The 20,081-nt window shown below is 40.1% G+C and overlaps 1 protein-coding gene across 2 annotated transcripts; it reads left to right on the top strand.

Moving 5' to 3' along the window:
• The first annotated feature begins 14,359 nt into the window (after positions 1 to 14,359).
• On the top strand, positions 14,360 to 16,066 carry LOC148700000 (zinc finger BED domain-containing protein RICESLEEPER 2-like). 2 transcript variants are annotated; one of them, XM_089927299.1, is made up of 3 exons: positions 14,360 to 14,709; positions 14,800 to 14,925; positions 15,018 to 16,066. In XM_089927299.1, the coding sequence occupies exons 1-2, from the start codon at positions 14,382 to 14,384 to the stop codon at positions 14,883 to 14,885; spliced, it is 414 nt and encodes a 137-aa protein (XP_089783425.1). In that variant the 5' UTR covers positions 14,360 to 14,381; the 3' UTR covers positions 14,886 to 14,925; positions 15,018 to 16,066. The 2 variants fall into 2 exon arrangements, with proteins under 2 accessions (XP_089783425.1, XP_089783424.1); XM_089927298.1 differs by having other exon boundaries at positions 14,800 to 14,932.
• Positions 16,067 to 20,081: the final 4,015 nt, after the last annotated feature.

Genomic DNA, 20,081 nt, shown 5'->3' with positions numbered 1-20,081 from the left:
TTGTCCCCTTCATCGTTGATGACAAAAAGGGGGAGTAGAAAAACCTAGAACCAATCTATGGAATGCAAAATACAAAATTCATACTTAAAAGATGAATTAGAAAAGATAAAATTGAGGAATATTGGCTTTAAGATAATTGTCCTTCTGAAAAAGAAAGGGGGAGTCAAAAAGTATTCAGCCTTCAATTATCTTTGGCATCAATATTTCATTTTAACTTGATTCAAATTCAGTTGATATGCTAAAATTGCTCAAGAGCTATTAAAATCAATCATATGCATAAGGATAGAACTGAAAGTTGACTATTTTGAATCATGCATACTGTATCTAGCTCTAATCAAAACATTATACTTGTACATTTGATCAAATACTGTGTATATGTTTAAATTTCGAATTTTGCATATACTCAGTATTTTGTCATCATCAAAAAGGGGGAGATTGTTGACCCCCTAATGGATTTTGATGAATACAAAACACTAGAGTATAATTCCATTTATCTTAACAATTTACTGAGGATTTCAGGTGATTAATTAAGAATATTGTTAAGAAATGTCTAGGCAAGTTCTCATAATTTTTATGAATTTATTGAAGAATTTTTGAGTTAAAGAAAACAGATCAGGGACAGCCGAGACGTCTCCGGTTAGTCTCAGAGACGTCTCTGGCACAAACAGGAAGAACTGGCACGTTTGGAGACGTCTCCGGTTAGTCCCAGAGACGTCTCTGGCACAAACAGGAAGAACTGGCACGTTTGGAGACGTCCCCGGCACCTGGCGAGGCGTCTCGCAGGGTCGGAGTCGACTCCCGACACTGCGGAGTCGACTCTCTCAGAGGCGGCAGAAAGGCCGATTTCAAGGGATGCGCGCGAGTCGTCTCCACAGGACGCGAAGTCATCCCCGCGAGTAAAAAGCAGTCTTCCCGAGTCGTCCCCAGAGAGCGCGGAGTCGACTCTCTCAGGGTATTCCAGAGGACATGTTGTTCATTGATAGAACTGCGGAGACGTCCCCGAAGTAGCGGAGTCGACTCTCTCAGAGAATTCCAAAAGACTTATTTTTCGGAGATATAACAGCGGAGTCGTCCCCGAGGCAGCGGAGTCGTCCCCATGCAAAAAGCGCAAACAAGCCGAGACGTCCCCGTAAAGTGCCGAGGCGACTCTCTCAGAAAAATAGAAAAACAAGGATTCAAACCGTTCATCCTCAGAGTCGTCCCCGTAAAGCACCGAGTCGACTCCCAACATCGTCAAAAGTAAATTCATAAAGCCGAGACGTCTCGCGTTGAAGCGGAGACATCTCCGGAGCGCCTGGGACGCGACTGACACACTTTTGCAGGTTTGTTTGAATTTCAAACTTTTTTAACTTTATGTCTAACGGCTATATTTGCTTTTTGGGCTATAAAAGGGAGCTCTTAAGTGCCTTCCAACATCTTCTCACCAACCCAACACAAGATCATTCAAGAGAGAAGCAAGAGAAAGAGGTTCAAGGGAGTTAGTGCATTCAAGTGAAGAAATCAAGTGCTTTCAAGCTTCCCAACTGATTTCGTGCTCAACTACTCTCTCCCGCTCGGCATTCAAAGCTCATACTCAAGCCAACGCGATCCACATCGGAAGAACCATCATTTCCCACGCTTCCAACGGCAAAAGGGTTCTTCCGGGTTTTTCATTATTTCTCATTGTCATATTTGCTTATTAAGAGCTTTCAAATCTTTTGTAAAACCTTTGTTTATTGTGCTTGTTCCAGTCAAGGGACTTGGAACAAGGGAAAGGCGTCCCAAGCCTAGGTGAAATTGGGGGTTATAGGGTTCGTTGTTAGCCCGGTGTAAAACAACGAGTTGGGTAGTGAACTCGCAAAACTACCGTACTGTAATCGCTGATTATAGTGGAAATTCCCAAAGGTGTTTGGGGAGTGGATGTAGGAGCAGTGGAAGCTCCGAACCACTATAAACCTTTGTGTGTTTTGCGATTGACTGTTTGCTACTTTAGTTTTATCTTTGCACACACACTTGAGCATTTTGTTTTAAATAGTCAAAAACTTTTAAAACACCCAATTCACCCCCCTCTTGGGTGACCATCTCTGGGCAACAGAGTCACTGTTCAGTGACGATGTACTCCTACATCTCATCTGTATGCCATACAGTGTCTCCATACTTCTTGGTTTAAGAAGACAACCAACTAAATGGCACACAACGACCTGTACTTGACATAGCTATCGTCCAATTGACAACTCATCATTTGATCGCGAATTGGTTTAAGGACTAAATGATAAAACCTCCTTTATCCACTAAATTAGTCCTAAGGACTTCATCACAATATACAGGAGTTCAATTTGAAGATGTATCACTTGTGATGATTAGAAAAAATGCCAGAATAAATTTTTATTCATTTTAATAAAACATATATATAATCCAATTTTTTACAATTAAAATATTGACTTTGGGACACAATTCCCAACAACTCCCACTTGGACTAAAGCCAATTTGTACAGTATCTTATACCCATCTTCGATTTGTGATAATCGAACTCCTTTACAGAAAGGGTTTTAGTGAATGGGTCAGCTAGGTTCTCCTTTCCATCGATCTTCTGAAGATTGACGTCACCTTGTTCCACGATCTCTCGTACTAGGTGGTAGCGATGCAGAATGTGCTTGGTCCTGTGGTGAGACTTTGGCTCCTTTGCTTGTGCAGTGGCTCCAGTATTGTCACAATACAAAAGAACTGGACCGTTGATTGAGGGAGCAACACCAAGTTGATTTACGAACTTCTTGATCCAAATAGCTTCCTTTGCGGCATATGATGCAGCAACATATTCTGCTTCGCATACAGAATCGGCTATTGAATGCTGTTTGAAACTTTTCCAACAGACTGCTCCTCCATTCAGGGTAAACACAAATCCTGACATACTCTTACTGTCATCATGGTCTGACTGAAAACTAGAGTCTGTAAACCCCTCAAGTTTTAAGTCAGATTCTCCATAGATTAACCATTGGTCCTTAGTATTTCTCAAATACTTAATGATGGTTTTCACCACCTTTCAATGGTTCTCACCCGGATCAGACTGATACCTACTTGCTACTGCTAGTGAGTAAGCAACATCCGGTCTCGTACATGTCATGGCGTACATGATGGATCCCACTGCTGAAGCATATGGGATTCTACTCATACGCTCTCTCTCTCTCTTTGGAAGTTGTCGAACAATCTTTCTTAGAGAGAGAAATTCCTTGGCCTATCGGAAAATAGCCCTTCTTGGAATTCTCCATGTTGAACTGCTTCAACATAGTATCAATGTACGTGGATTGGGACAATCCAAGCAACCTCTTAGATCTATCTCTATAGATCTTCATCCCTAGGATGTAGGATGCTTCTCCCAGATCCTTCATGGAGAACTGTGATGACAGCCAGAGTTTCACATTTTGTAATGCAGGGATGTCATTCCCAATTAGGAGAATGTTATCCACATACAAGACAAGAAATGTGATCACTGAACCGTTAGCCCACTTATAGACACAAGGTTCTTCTTCGTTCTTAAAGAAGCCATACGTTTTGATAGTCTTATCGAAACGTATGTTCCAACTTCGAGAAGCTTGCTTAAGTCCATAAATGGACTTTTATAGCTTGCATACTTTGGACTCGTCTGTGGATGTGAAACCCTTAGGTTGTATCATATACACCTCTTCTTCTAGCTCTCCATTTAGAAAAGCTGTTTTAACATCCATTTGCCAGATTTCATAATCCATATATGCTGCTATAGCAAGCATGATCCGAATAGATTTTAGCATTGCCACAGGGAAAAAAATCTCGTCATAGTCGATACCATAACGTTGACGATACCCCTTAGCAACCAGACGGGCTTTATAGGTCTCCACCTTTCCATCTGCGCCTCTCTTTCTTTTGAAGATCCATTTGCACCCTATGGGTTTTATCCCTTCGGATGGATCAACTAGTGTCCATACACTATTGATTTCCATGGATTCCATTTCGGATCTCATGGCGTTAAGCCATAACTCAGAGTCGGACCTCTGCATAGCATCCATATAGGTGATCGGATCCTCATTATTCTCATCGAGCTCAATAGGATCTGCGTCTTGGACCAAGAAACCGTAGAATCTGTCCACTTGACGCGGTACTCTACCTGATCGCCTTAATGGTGCTTCTACATTGGGCTCCGGGTTTGATCTAATCGAATCTGGTTCTGTGGGTTCAGTAGATTGTGTTAAATCTTCCACCTGCTGAACTTCACTAAGTTCAACCTTAGAGGCAACAATTCCTTCACTAAGGAATTTCTTTTCCAAAAAGGTTGCCTTAAGCCCTACGAACACCTTTTGTTCATTAGGAAGGTAGAAATAATAACCCCTAGTTTCCTTAGGGTACCCTACAAAATAACACTTATCGGACCTAGGACTAAGTTTGTTAGTTTGAGAATGTTTAACATAAGCCGGACATCCCCAAACCCTAAGGTATGAAAGTGTCGGCTTACGCCCAGTCCATATCTCATATGGAGTCTTCTCAATAGACTTACTTGGAACCTTATTTAGTATTATACATGCAGACTCTAAAGCATAACCCCAAAAAGATACAGGCAGACTAGTAAACCCCATCATGGATCAAACCATGTCTAACAGAGTTCGATTCCTCCTTTCGGATACACTATTGTGCTGAGGTGTTCTTGGAGAGGTCCATTGTGAGAGAATTCCATTCTCCTCTAGATAAGTCAAGAAATCACCAGAAAGGTATTCTCCTCCTCGGTCTGACCGAAGGATCTTAATACTCTTTCCAGTCTGTTTTTTAATACTCTTTCCAGTCTGTTTTTCTACTTCATTACGAAATCGTTTGAACATTTCAAATGATTCCGACTTATGCTTAATCAGATAGACATACTCATACCTGGATAGGTCATCTGTGAAGGTTATGAAGTAGGCATAACCACCTTTGGCACTTACGTTCATAGGTCCACATACATCAGTATGTATGAGGCCAAGAACATCGCTGGCTCGTTCACCCTTTCAAGAAAAAGGTGACTTGGTCATCTTATCCAAAAGACAGGATTCACAAGTTGGCAATGATTCACAATCATTGATTTCCAAAATGCCCTATTGGGCTAACCTGTTTATCCTGTTTTTATTTATGTGACCTAGCCGGCAATGCCACAAATAGGCTTCATTAACATTATCTAACTTAGGGCGTTTATTAGAAGTGTACATTACATTCACAGGCAGTGATAGAGTATAAATTTCATGTTTCAATTGTCCATGAAAAATTTTAATACCATTCAGAATAATATCATTAAAAAAAAATTTATTGATAAACAATAACCACTTTTGGCCAAAAGGCCTACAGAAATGACATTCATCAAAAATGCTGGACAATAATGACAATCATCTAATATGACTACTCTAGATTCAAAAACAAGCTCAATGACTCCTAAAGCTAGGACTGGAATTGATCTTCCATCTCCAACGTTCAGGAATCTTTCGCCATTCTTGAATTTTCTACTAACTTGAAGTCCCTGCAACGAATTGTAAATATTAATTGGACTTTCGGTATCCAATACCCAAGCAGTAGAATCATAAATAGAAAAATTACAAGGTGTTATCATATAATTACCTTGTGCAGCAACTGTTTGCTGCTTTTTCTTCATAGGTCTGTTTGAATCAACGGACGCTATGTAAGCCGAACAGTTCCGCTTCCAATGACCCCATCTTCTTACAAAAGAAGCACTCTGCCTTGCTCTTATCGGCTTTACGCTTCTTAGTCTGGCTAGGCTTAGAGACCCAGCACGAGCTTTCTGCACCTTCTTCTTCTTTTCTTTCTTAAAGGAAGAAAGTCCTGCAGAAGTCCCACCTACCACATTCACCGACTCCTTTTTGAGTTGGTGATCCTTCTCATAGGTTTGCAATAAACCTAGCAAACCATGATAGGATACTTCAAGTTTAGTCATTCTATAATGATAAGGAAGCTCAGGTAGGACTTGGGAAGTGAGTTCAAAATGGCGTCCTTATCCAATTGCTCGTGCAAAGGAAAGCCAAGTTTACTCAGGCGATCGATTTGTTCGACCATGTACAATACATGATCGGTGACCGATGCCCATTCCCTCATGCGAGCATTGAATATAGCGCAGGAGGTCTTATGTCGTTCGACATCATCAGGTGTGCCGAAAGACTCCTTCAACATTTGAAGGATTTCCACTGGCTGCGCTTCCTCAAATTTATGACTAAACTCGTCATTCATCAGGGCCCTCATGATGCAGCGCACTGTAGTGCGATCATTGAGCCACTTCTGATAAGCATCTCTGATTGCACGTGGTGCATTGGCTGCAGGTTCCTCAGGTGCAGGATCCGATATCATATACAGGATCCGCTCATGCTCTAATAATATTTTCAACTTTTGATACCAGCTATCGAAGTTAGGTCCATTAAGCTTATTATTGTCTAATAGTGTTCGGAGGGACAATGAGTTAGCCATATCTAAAAAATAAAGAAAAACCCAACTAATTAGTATATGATTTATTTAATCCTAAAGACTTGAACTTTAGACTAAAGTTTTCTTCCACTATTTTAATCGAATTAATAGCCTCTATCTTTAATTCGAGGAATTACTTTAATTCCCTAGTGGGTACCGCATAGACTGCATACGGGCCCGAGGAAGGCTCGGCCAACCCATGTGCATCTAAGAGTAGGTACATTACCAATTGTTTTATTAAACAATTTCTAGTAATCAATTTTGCCCCAGGTGGTAATCAGTAGGCGGAGGCCTCCACTGAAAATCCTGGTTAGGTCCAACCATTAATGAACTAACTCGATGACACTACCTAATGTATGATCAGGCCCGAGGAAGGCTCGGCCAACCTAATCATAATTAGATAGCTCAAAAAGCTATCATTTAATGAAGGATAATTCCAGTATTCAGAGGAACACCAGACGGAAAGCGTCCTGCATGTTCAACTGTAATATTGGACCCATTATCATTCACCTTAATGGGAGGCTATGATCTAGTTATCTATGTAATTTTATCATTTTAAGGATCTAATAATTTAGAGGATTTTAATTGATATGTAACACTGATCGATAATTCTAAATCCTCCCACTGACTTCACCAAATCATACAGAGGACTAGCTCTTATTGGTCTATTAGACACCTAAATCAGTCACACTGATTTTTCTTAATGGCATGGGTGAGTGCCAAGTCTCAAGGTACCTTAATCAAAACATGATCGACCAAATTGGCCAGGTAAGAGAGATCATGGGAGGGTTACGCCATTAACCTCTTTCCTAGACACCAACTATGTTGGCCAGGTAAAAGGTAGCCCCAAATAAAAACCATGATCAAATGCCGACTTACCTTAGACACCAATTGGTTTGTCAAGTTGATTTAGGTTATCCTTGGGAACTCGGGCTCGACCACTGAGCCACAATCAGATCCAATTGAAACGTTTGGATATGATAAACTACAACTATTGAGTTTGATCATTTTAGAAACCTTGATTTAGTCTAATTCAACTATTGATTAGATTAAATCATGTTTTTTAAGTTAGTCCATTTCAATTTGATTTCATGATTAGGTCTAACCTAGTCAACTAATCTGATTGTACTAACCCATGCCCCAAATCTCATGTTCAAATTTAAATTTTAATTCGAATTTCAAATTTTGAATTTTAAATCTTTATTTGAAATCCAAATTTTAAATTTTAAATTCAACATTTAATTCTTAATTAAATGTATTATGATCATGAATTCAAGGTGTCAATTTATTCCAAATATAAACAATTTATATTTAAATTTTGTGGTCATAATAAATTTAAAACTAAAATTTCATAAACATCAATTATGCATAATTTCACAAAAATAAACTATTTATTTTATGATACAAATTAATCTCAATCTTATGCTAGGACAACCTTTTCACTATAAGAGGTTAACCTTATAGCAGGACAACCTTATAATTCAGCACAAGATTGATATTTTATCATTAAATCTAGATCTAATCTAAATTTAAAAATTAAATCATGTATAATTCTAGATGTTATAGGCCAATTCCATCAGCCAACCTGGCTCTGATACCAGTTGAAGGGAAAATATCCCGAGTTGTCCAATAAAATCAAACGCCAGGCATGAAAATCAGTTTTAAAATTTTTTATTTATTTTATTTATAACAATTATAAATATTAAATTTAACTTTTATGTAAAATTACCTCAAGCCCGCAGCGGAAGCTGGTCGAGGTAATCTGGATCTGGATCTGCATCTAGATCTGGATCACTGAAGGTAGCTCTGCGAGGCCTGGAACTGCAAGCCCTCTACTTCGCACGCACGTCAAGCTTCGCAAGAAGGTTGGATGATGTCTTTACTCGTGCAAAACAATCTTTTGAAAAAGGACCTTTGGAAGAAAGGAAATCCAGAAAAAAGGACCTTCCCTTTTCTGTTTCTTTCTTTCCTCTCTTTCTTTCTTTCTTCGGTTTCTTTTCTTCCGTTTCTTCAGAGCATGCCTGAGAACAGACGCCCGTCTCTTGATCCTGATCACAAAGGGAATGGAAGGGAGGAGAGGACACCGGTTTGGACCGAACTCCAAACCACCAGAGAGAAAGGACTCCTTCCTCTCTCTCTTCTTCTTCATAGAATCAAACCTCCCTCTCTGTCTGATAATTTCTTCTCAAGAAAATTCTCTTCCTCATTTTTTCTTCAAGAGGATACGGTGGCCTACAAATAGGCCAACGCTGAGAGGAGTTAAGAGACGTTATTGGCCGAGCATTAAAGAATTCATTCATGAATGAATTTCATAACATTTGTTTCAAAAACAAACGGTGGAAAAAACTAGTGAATCTATGAAAACGTGCTAGATTTCGAAAATCTAAATGAACCGGAATGTAGCCAGTGCAAAACCAAACATTCCGGTCCAAACGGCAAGCCGAACGGAGTCCGGATGGTGGCACGGCATGGCGTTGAACCAAGGATGGAGAAGACTCTGGTTTGCTCCCACGTGTTTCTTTTCCATCGCGGCTCACAAGCAGCTCTTAAGGGTCCATGAGCTTAAGAGTCCATGGGTCATCACGAGGACGGTGATCAATCTGATCAGTACACAGATCGCTTTTCTTATGGATGGACGAGACTCGAGTCCACAGTGTAGAGACACTGAAGTGATAGTGCAGATGCTTGTTAGAGAATAAGGGTACTGAGCGTGACCAAGATAAGAAGTCACTTGGATGTCTATCCACTCGTCACTGACTTGCTTGATGTTGCAATAGTGTGACTAATCCTTTAACCTGCGGTGCTTCGGCTACTCACAGTGAGGTTATTGTAGTTTGACTACACATTTACATGATTTCTAGTCATATAGGTCCTTGTAGTGTAGATTGGCGGCAGTAAGTTCACTGTAGGAGTAGGGTATGCAACTACAAGGAATCTATCGACCTTGATAGATAAGAGGTGATCCTATGTGATTTATAAGATTGAGTTCCTAAGACCTTGGCCAGGGCAATACATACAGTGGAGAAAAAGTTTTTCACTCTCGAACTTAAGTCGAATAAATCTAGACATATGACAGACGACGGGGTTTGACGAATTATCCATGACCTCCGATCTGTAGGGATCCACAATAGAAGGACTGTATCATACGATAACTGCACCTAAAGGTTCATCATTCCATTCTGCTGGGTAGCCACTATATGCTGCTAGGTGTCACTGATGGATGGTGAGACTCACAGGGACCATCTTGATGGTCGATGATCCCTGGTGAGTTGAGTTGGAATTGTTCCAACCCATTGAAAGGAGATTTCAATGATATTATGATAGAGATCGTAATATATCTCACTACCAGACAGAATAGAACCTATGGGGTCACACACATTAGAGGTTGTTGCCTAAGGAGACAACCTAAGAGGGGGGTGAATTGGATTTTAATTAATTATTGACTAATTAAAAATAAGGTGAGTGATTAACTAAATCTATTGCAAGTGAATTAGTTAGATCACTAGATGCAATGAGTGAAGAGAGAGAAAGAGACAAGGTCCAATACAAACACATAAAGGTTTATATTGGTTCGAAGCCAACTCTTGCTCCTACATCCACTCCCCAAACCGCACTTGGGAGTTCACTATAATCTCTAGGATTACAGCCGGTTGTTTTGCAAGCTCATAACCTAACTTGTTTTTGCGAGGTCACAACGAACTAGGTCGGTTTTGACAGGCTCACCGACTAGAACCATCCGATTGGTTTTCCGGGTTCACAATCAAACTCAGTTGGTTTTCCCCCGGTTCACCAACCACAACCTTATACCGTTCGTTTTATCTTTGGCTCACCAACAAACCTTACAACCCTCGATTCAATCCCCTGATTGAATCAAGTACAAAGAACAAGAATTTAAAGTTCACAAGGAAAGCTTCTAAAAAGCAAATATGAAACAATATAAACAAGATTGAGTTAGAAGCCCTCAAACAGATTTGAGATGAGGAAGTGGGGGCTTCTCGATTTCTGAGTCTCCTCTTGAATGAGCTGAAGGATGTAAAACAGTAGGTAGAGCTTTGAATGCGAAGGAATCTTTTTTGGTTTGAGTTCAATGCACTTCTTCCCTATTTTGCTTGGATTCACTCTACTGAAGCTCTTGGTGGTTGAAAACCTTTAATGCTCAAATGGAACAACTCTCTTATTGTCTACTACTGTTCACTCTAGCTATTTAAGTGATTCCTTTCGAAAAATAGCCATTAGAGAGTGATTTGGAGCCGTTCTGATCCGTCTGCACAATCTGACAATGTATCCGTTGGGATCGGAGTCGACTCACGCAATCTGGAGTCGACTCATCTGTTACTGGAGTCGACTCGCGCTTTACTGGAGACGACTCGCCCACTGTTAGGGCTGGAAGTGGGCTCGGGCCGGCCCGAAGCCCATCGGGTCGGGCCGCCCGCGGGCCGGGCTATGGGCTAGAAAATTGAACCCAAATTTGTATCGGGCCGGGCTCGGGCTGGGAACTTAAACCCAAATTTTTATCGGGCCGGGCTCGGGTTTCCCATTGGCCCGGCCCGGGCCCGGACCAAGCCCGAGCCCAGTGCCAGCCCGAACCAAGCCCGAAGCGAGCGGCGGTAAATAGGTTAGCCTGTAACCTGTTAGCCCTATTTTGTAGCCGAATCGCGATTTCCCTATTTGCTTGCCATTGCCGATTTGGGGATTTGCAGAGGGCCAGCCCGGAGCCGGAGGAGACCGTCGTCATCGTCGTCGTCGTCGGCTACGGTTCGGTGTCGGCTCGTCATCGTCGTCGGCGGCGGCTCGTCGTCATCGGCTCGTCGAGTGCAGAGGCGAGACGAGAGCGGGGGAGGCTCGTCGGTGGTGGTTTTCGAGTGCTACTGTGCTAGGGTTTCTCCGCTCGTCGTCGTCGGCTCGTCGTCGTCGGCTCGTCGTCGTCGGCTCTCAGGTTAGGCTCCCTACTTCCGATTTTGCTGTTCTCCTCCCCACCCCCACTCTCTCTCTATCTTTCTCTCTTCTCTCTCTCCCTCTTACCCTCTTACAGTCTTACCCGGCTCTTATTGATTTGGAGAGGAGTGCTGTGGCCTGTGGGAAAGCTCTTGTTTTGATTCTAGGATCAAGATCTGGAATACAAATGTACATTTTCCCCCTTATCTTTCAGTTGCTCTTGTTTGGGCTGTTTGATCCGTTAAACTCAGAATTTTTTCTGAAATGGCATATGGTTTATGTTGATTTGTTCTTTAACTTGGCTTCTGTGACTTTTCTGTGGTGCCATTTTTATTGATCTATCTTTCGTGATTTATGCCTAATTTTATTGGACGAAAGTTTATAATGAGAGGAAGAAGGTTGGTCCATCTGGCAGACTGGCACTTTGTACATTATTGTATCCTTAGTTTGCATGCAGTATAAAAGTTACCAATTTTTCGGCTTTCATTTCCAGGCTTCTATAATTCTATTATGCCTAATTGTTGTAAACTTATTTGAGCTCATTTTGAAGCCCACATTGTGCAGGATTTTGTGGCTGTGGTTCACTAGGCAATAGTGTTCATTCTCAATGATTTGTTTCTTCACCATTTTCTAGATTGAAGCTTTTATTGTTATAATAGTAGTTGGCTGTCTTAATGTCACTCATCATGCTTCCTTAAGCATGTCCTTTTTTTTCTTGAGAAGTGTAGTTTTCCTTCATATTTTTGGCAAAATGTTTCTTTTTCTTGATGTGCTCTTACTTACCTTTTTCCACCGATGAATTTTTCATTTACTTGATAGTAACTGTATTAAGGAAAACATTTGATTGGCCAGGGCAAATGAAAATTATGTATTATATGTTGTGCCAATGCATTTGATTGAGTGTGACATGTAATGAGATATTCTAGGATTGATGATATATTGTAGAAAATTAATGCAGAAAATTATGGAGGACTTGATGTTGACTTATGTATTATATGCTGTGTTATCTCCTTGATGTCATATCCACCTCTTGAGATAACATTATATACATTGTAGATTTTTTTCTTGGTTATCTATGAGTTCACTAAGAAGACATTATAGAATGATACTTACCATTGTAGGATGCTCCGATCTGTCATTCTGTCTGTGTACTTTCTTGTAGAAAATGCTAATGAGAGTCATATACTCATATCTGTACAAAAATTTGAAGTATGTGTTTCTTAGTTATTTAATCTAAGATTCTTTGTTACAATAGTTGCAATTGTGGCTAGATTACAATAGTTGATCTCCAACTTTGTCAATAACAAGAGTTTTAAATTTTCGTACATATCTGATGCTATAGGTTAAATTTGTGATATTTATTTTGTTATTTGGGCAGATTATTTTTACTAATGTCTCATTCTAAAGTGGGTGAAAATGAGACTGTTGAAGATTTAAGGAATGAGGATGATAGAAATGAAGATACTGCTGAAAATATTTGTGACAATTCTTCTAGAAAAAGATCTTGGGTATGGAATCACTTAATCGAGGAAAAAAATTCTGAAGGGTCAATAGCTAAGTGCAAATATTGTAAAAAAGTTTTAAGTGGGAGCACTAAAGGAGGAACGAGTCATCTAAAACGCCATCTTGAAAATGTTTGCAAGAGGTATCAAAAGAATTCGACTAATCAGTTGCTCTTACTACCAAGTTCAAAAGATCCGATAAAGTGTTTCAAATTCAATCAAGAAGAGAGTAGAAAAATTCTTGCAAAATTTATCATATGTGCTGAGCTTCCATTTCGTATTGTTGAGCACACTGTTTTTCTGGATTTTATGAGATCTCTTCAGCCATTATTCAAAATTATGGGTCGTAAGACTGTAAAACATGATTGTATAGCTTTGTATCAAGAAGAGAGGAAAAAATTGCATGATGTATTCAAGAACCTACGTTCTCGAGTTAGTTTCACTACTGATATTTGGACATCAAATCAGAAAATCGGTTACATTTCTTTCACAGCACATTATATTGATTCTGACTTTACTCTGCATAAGAAGATTATTAGTTTCAAGAAACTTCCATACCCTCACACCAGCTTTGCAATTGAAGATGCTGTAAAAAAATGTCTTGTTGAATGGAAATTGGATTATAAAATATGTGCTATTACTTTGGATAATTGCAGCACAAATGATGCTGTAATGAGAAGGCTCCGAGATCACTTTTGTGCTTCAATGTTGTTTAGTGGGGAGTACAGTCATATTAGATGTTGTGCACATATATTAAATATTATGGTTCAGGATGGAATGAAAATCATTCATGAAGCTATTGAATATATAAGAGAAATTGTTAGATATGTCTCTGCATCCCCATCTCGAATGCAAGCATTTAATGAAATTGTACAGCATATGAGACTTCCTGCTAGAAAAGGACTCACTTTGGATGTTCCTACAAGATGGAATTCTACTTATGAAATGTTGCATGATGCACTTGGTTATAAAGATGCTCTTATTAGATATGCAACTAAGCATTCATGTGTATGCCCCACCAATGATGAATGAAAAAAGGCTTCTATAATTCTTAAATTTTTAGAAGCCTTTCTTGATGCCACTAAAGTATTTTCTGGTTGTAAGTATCCCACATCCAATTTATACCTAAAAGAAGTTTGGGGAATTAGGGCTTTGTTGATGAATGAAAGTATCGATACTGATGAAACAGTGAAGCGATTAACAAATGAGATGCTAAAGAAGTTTAACAAATATTGGTCTCATTGCAATAATTTGTTGGTAATTGCTTCTATTTTGGATCCCAGATCAAAGTTGATATTTGTAGAATTTTGTTATCAAAAGGCATTTGAGTTGGAGGAGTGCAAGAAAAAGATTGATGATATTTGTGCTTGTCTTTTTCAATTGTATAATGAGTATGTAGATGCAACAAGAATGCATCCCTCTATGAGTTCAAGTGAGCGAACATCTAATTTTGGTGGACAAGGTGATATAAGTTTAGTTTCTTCCAAAAAAAAATTTGGTATGGACTTTGCTCAATTTAGAAGTCAGAGTTCTTCAAAACGCCCTAAGAGATCCGAGTTGGATAGTTATTTGGATGATGATGTACTTCCTGATTTGGAGAATAAAGAGTTTGACATCTTGGCTTGGTGGAAGAGCAATGCAGCAGTCTATCCTATACTATCAAGAATGGCTCGAGATGTTCTAGCTATTCCAGTCTCCACTGTTTCATCTGAGTCAGCATTCAGCACTGGTGGTAGAGTTGTGGATCAGTATCGAAGCTCTTTGAGTCCTTCTACCGTAGAAGCCTTAGTGTGTACCCAAGATTGGCTTCGTGAACAATATGATGAAGGTATATAAATCTTTTAAATTTATCTAATTTTTTTTATTTGCTTATTGTACTTATAATTTAAACATTTATGATTGATTTGTGTGTTAACAGTTGCAAATTGCTCGAGTTCTGTAACGTTGAATGTAGATGACGACACCCTGGACTCCTGGAGTGGGCAATTTGGGAGAACTGAATGACGATACCCTCATCAGATCTAGTTCATACCTAAAGTATCAAGTATGAAGTATGTTTGTTGATGGAGTATTTTCATGTGGATCATGGTTATTTGTTGCAAAATTTTATGAGAGTTGTATGTTTTTGAACTGCAGGCTTGAAGCTGACTTCAGGGGGTTTCTCTATTACATGGATATGATGAATATATTATTGTGCAGGGAACAACGACTTCAGGCCGATGATTTTTTTTATCCTCCTGTTTTTGATGGAATCCTTTTGTTTGGTTTCAGTTGTATCGTTGCAGTTGGTTGCATGGAATGAATTTTTTTGCAAGTTATCTTCAAACCATCAGATGCTATTTTGTTAATGATCTGTCTGATTGCCTACTTGGTCCATCTTATATTTGATTTAAGTTGAATAGGTTGTTTGCTTGTCGACATTTTTGCTTGTATGTTTACAAGAGCAGCATATGGAACCACTCAGGGGAATGACATTATAAAGCTGAATTTTGATCCGTATATCTACTGTTTCTTTGTGGTTCTTTAAAGGTAAGTGCACTATTATCCATTGCTGGGTTGCTTCAGTGACTTTATGATGAACCATGGAACCAGCTGTAGTTCCAGGAGAGCAGAAAATTGGGTGGCAGGTTTGGTCTTCAAGTGATTTTAGAATGTCCAATAAGGAAACCATTTTCTATTGGCACAATGGGTTGCCACAATGTTATGTCCCAATAATTGTTATTGATCAATGTTTCATTTTTAATATCTTTCATATTATTGCTCTTTCTTGGTTTCTGGAGTGTATACTGAGATGAAACAAATATTTCTCAGGAGATTCTATTTCATCACGCTCTCCAAATGTATCTAAACCTCCACAACTGTCGCCTTTAACAATTTTAGGTCTGCAACTACCTGCACGCCCATTAAAACAGATTAGCTTTTTCAGTGGCAAGAAGGAGGTTCAGAGCTCTGCAACTGTTCTTGGTTATGTTGCACATATAAGTTTTCGTTTTCTTTTCTTTTTGAAAAATTTACGTAGCTGACATGGCCTGACAACTGAATATGCATTTGTCTTCTGCTCATCTCTCTTAAATTTGAGTTCAAGTTGTATTAAAGTTCATGTGATTTTGAAATTTTGCATGTAGCTGTGTAGCAAAACACGTCATGCTCAAGAGTCTCACTTTGTAGAGCTATTATGGTAAGCAGGTAGAGATATCAGGGTCGGCTTGTTATTTATTTTCTTCCTTGCTTTGCAGGCTGTATTGCTTATTGCATCGTACCTTGATGTTCCTCTACGATATCCTTTGCGCTTGGGAGGCTCACGTTCATATATTCATGACTATGCTCCTTCAGTTGAGTCTATATCATCAGATTTGTCAGCAAATCCAATTCTTATGGGCATGAATGTAAAGCCTACAGAATTTCCACTCTTTCTGGAAGGCCAAGATTCTACAAGAGCAGCATATGCAATATTTTTGTTGAATAAGGTTCATCTTCTATGCTTTATTGTGCTTCTGTCTCTCTGTTTAAGGTAGAAGTTGGCATCAATATGTATCTCCATATGTTGCTACCAATAGGTTTGTCTAAATCTAACAAGTATTGGAAGTCAGATGGTTCACTTTGACTGACAGATGTTACTTCTTATCATTGCCTACATATTTGCTTATCTGGACTCTCTGGGATATCTGCTTTTAATTAAAGTATAATAATCACAAAGCCAATCAGTTGCTCACTTTTCTAATGAAACAAGAGAGGATATTTTAAGTTCTCTTTGTTCAAGAATAGCATGAACTTGTTTGCATGTCGTGCATGATTGCTGCTTCAAACAAAAAATGCTGTTAGTAATATAAGGAAGCAGGTGAGAATGAAACATCAGAAAAAGCCAGAAAACACAAAGGAGGATATGCTATGACCCAAACGGGCTGGCCGGGCTCGGGATCGGGCCGGGCTCGGGATCGGGCTGGCCCAAACGAGCTGGCCGGTTAGGGCCCAACTGGGCCGGCCCAAATGGGCTCGGGCCGGGCTCGGGCCTTGTTCCTTAAAAATTTTTCGGGCCCCGGCCCGGCCCGAAGCCCGAAAAAAAAATTCGGGCCGGGCTTGGGTAGGGGTTTGGCCCGACCTGGCCCGGCCCACTTCCAGCCCTACCCACTGTGCCAGATTTGAATTAAAGTGCATGCCTCGTCCTGGGGTCGACTCGGACCAAACTGGAGTCGACTCGCCAACAGCTGAAGACGACTCAGGCACTTAGGGGTCGGCTCGTTCTCAGGATTCTAGAAACCCAATTTTCTGTTTTTCTTCCTCGAGTCGACTCGGGTTGACTAGGAGTCGACTCGGCTATCTTGAGAGGCGACTCTAGATCTTCGGGAGACGTCTCGTTCTCAGAGACCGAAAAATTGATTCTCTGTCTTTTGAACTGATCTGCCTCGGAGTCGACTTGGGCCTTGTTGGAGTCGACTCGGCTAACTTGGGGGTCGACTCTGAAACACTTGGAGTCGACTCATTCACAGGATCTTCGAAACTGAATCTCTGCCTTTTAGACTGCTTTCCTCTGGAAGTCGACTCGGACAAACTGGGAGTCGACTCGGCTGATGTGGGAGACGACTCGAAGTCTTCGCAAGTTGGCTCGCTGACAGGGTCTCAAAAATTAACGTTCTATCTTTTTGTCAGTTTTTCTATGGAGTCGACTCGGGACCATCTGGAGTCGACTCGCCAAGCATCGGAGTCGACTCGCAACCTTTTGGAGTCGACTCGCTAATAGGGTCTAAAATTCATCGTTCTGTCTTTCTGTCTGTTCTCAGTCAGAGTCGACTCGGAGAGTCCCGAAGTCGACTCGAGTTTGTGCCAGAAACTTTAAGTGTGCCGGAGTCGACTCGCAAGGTTCAGGAGTCGACTCGTGATGCAGACTTTGGTTCAAATAGAGTTCAATACTTAACCAAAATTCTCTGAACCAAAGCTCAAGGCACTTGGACAGAATTTAATAAAGATTTTTCTGAAACACTAGATTAAATTCATTAGAATAACATAAGACATACTCAAATGCTTTAAGCTCATCAAAATCAATTAGGGAATACTCAATCACTCCACAATCTCCCCCTTTTTGATGATGACAAAACATTGAGTATTTGTAAAGTGAATTACTTATTCAAGGAATGGTTCAAGGTAAGGTTTTGAAATGAATTCAAATGTTTAGTCATTTAGTATATCCAAAAATTGAAAGGTATGAATCAGTAAACTCTGAAATTAAAGCTCTCCCATTCATTTGGAATTATATAAGCCTTCAAATCATACAATCAATTGTTTGGCTTATATGTCTTTAATGAGTTTGCTTTCTTAGAATTTCAGATTCTCCCCCTCAACATGTGCATTCAATTTTGTTTGAACTTTATTCAAGTTTTCTGGAATTACTTTTAGTGTTTTAAACTTGAACTTAAGTTCTAAATTATAGAAGGAAAAATCTGACGATTTGTTCTTAACTATGATCCAACTAATCTTCGAATATCCCTTGAATAGACTCTGAAGATTACTCCTTTAGGAGGAATAATGAACCTCGAGATATCGAATCCACTAAGAACAAATCACATTTTGCTTAACAATTTTCTTGTTTAGTGATTCCCTTTACTTACAATATATCATATGTTCTTTCCCTTTTTTGTCATCGTAGCAAAAAGGTGAAGTATCAAGGAGTCAAAATATACAAGAAGCATAGTTAATGAGACAAAAAGATATGCTTTTCATTCACTGTAAGCTTGAATACATAAAAGATGTTCAGAAAGTACATAGTACTCAAAACACAAAAAGCATACAAACACAACAAAATACACAAGTTCTTAGATAAAGACAAGACTTTTCAATTCATTGTAAGTATTACAAAATTGAGTACAATGATTGAAAGTCCAAAAGGACTTCAAATGATTTTCAAGAAAATACAAGTTTAGGGAGGTGGACATCTAGAAGAAGATGAAGCTCCCAAATTTCGTCGCTGACACTCCATAAGCAAACGAACTCCCTCAGAGATATTTTTTAGTTGCTGAATAATTTCTGAAGTAGTCCTATTGTAGGTTTGGGTCAGCTGGTTTACACTGTCGATGTTCGCGTCAAGCTTATTTATGACAGCATTTGCTACTCTTTCAGCTCCTTCATTTAGCCTCAGCAGCTCTGATCTTACTGAGTCTTGCATCTGCTTTGTGTCTTCCTTAATATCTGAGAATCTCATGTATTGACCCTGAATAAGACTTCTCAGACTGGATAATTCCTTCTTTACTTCAGCAATCATCACTGAAACCGCTACAGTGGAGGGGGTCAGATCAGTAGAGGGTGTACTTGTTGTACTCCTTAGTTCTCTCAAGATATCATCCCTCAGAGCTCTGAGCTACTCACCACTAAGCCTAACCTCAAGGGGCTGCTGAGATGGTGGCACAGTGGATGAAGGGCCAGCAGTGGATGGGAAGGTGGAGGAATCTGCGAAGGTATCCGGATCATGGTCTGAAGTGGGAGAGTGAGCAGCAGTGGGGTCAGATGGTATGGCAGAATAATTTTTTCTAACCCAAATACCCTCAACCTTGTGGAATCTCATTCGGTGGAGAGTCCCCTCGTCTATATGGTCAGTATAGCGAAGGGAACGAGAGGGTTCTCCTTTAGGGATAGGAACCTCAAACTCCCTAAAGATCAAAGTAAAAAAGCATACGATAAGGAAGACTCAGTCTAGGTTTGTCCAAAGGATCACAAATATAACTGTAAATGAGTTTAGGAAAGTTGAGAGGGACGTCATGTAATATGTGGAACATAACAGCAAGGTCTCTCTCAGAAATAAAATCAAACCTACCCGTTTTAGGAAAAAGGATGCGAGAAATAATGCTAAGTAGGAGGCGTATCTCAGCGGAGAGCTAATTTGCGAAGACCTCCTCAATGGGGGACTGGGGTACTCTCCTTAGAATGGCCGTAAGGGCCTTGGATCTATCAGAGAGGTGAGTGGGAGCGATACCCTCACGAAAGAGGTGGAGGACTCGGGCAATGAGGTCATCCGAGATGCAGATAGGGACATTGGCTACCCTCCCTTGAAGACCGCCGCCACCCCATGTGACGGTGCCATAAAATTTTCGGACTAACCCAGGGTATGTGGGAAGATCAAGGGAACAAAAGTAATCTAAACCTTGAGCCCAAAGATGATGCCCTAAGGTAAACTCTTCACGGGAGAGGAAGTCAAAATCGACTTTCCTCCCG

The sequence above is a fragment of the Phoenix dactylifera genome, chromosome 14 (genome assembly GCF_051530095.1).
Source record: "Phoenix dactylifera cultivar Ajwa chromosome 14, Ajwa_hap1_PhDact_Kaust_v1.1, whole genome shotgun sequence".
NCBI classification, from domain to species: domain Eukaryota; kingdom Viridiplantae; phylum Streptophyta; class Magnoliopsida; order Arecales; family Arecaceae; genus Phoenix; species Phoenix dactylifera.
This window is presented reverse-complemented; position numbering and strand designations above follow the sequence as displayed.

Excerpts from the sequence above, each read along its gene's own strand:
- LOC148700000 (XM_089927299.1), top strand. The coding sequence starts at position 14,382 with ATGGACTTTGCTCAATTTAGAAGTCAGAGTTCTTCAAAACGCCCTAAG. Across the intron at positions 14,710-14,799 it reads TCGTGAACAATATGATGAAG|TTGCAAATTGCTCGAGTTCT; the intron begins GTATATAAATCT and ends GTGTGTTAACAG.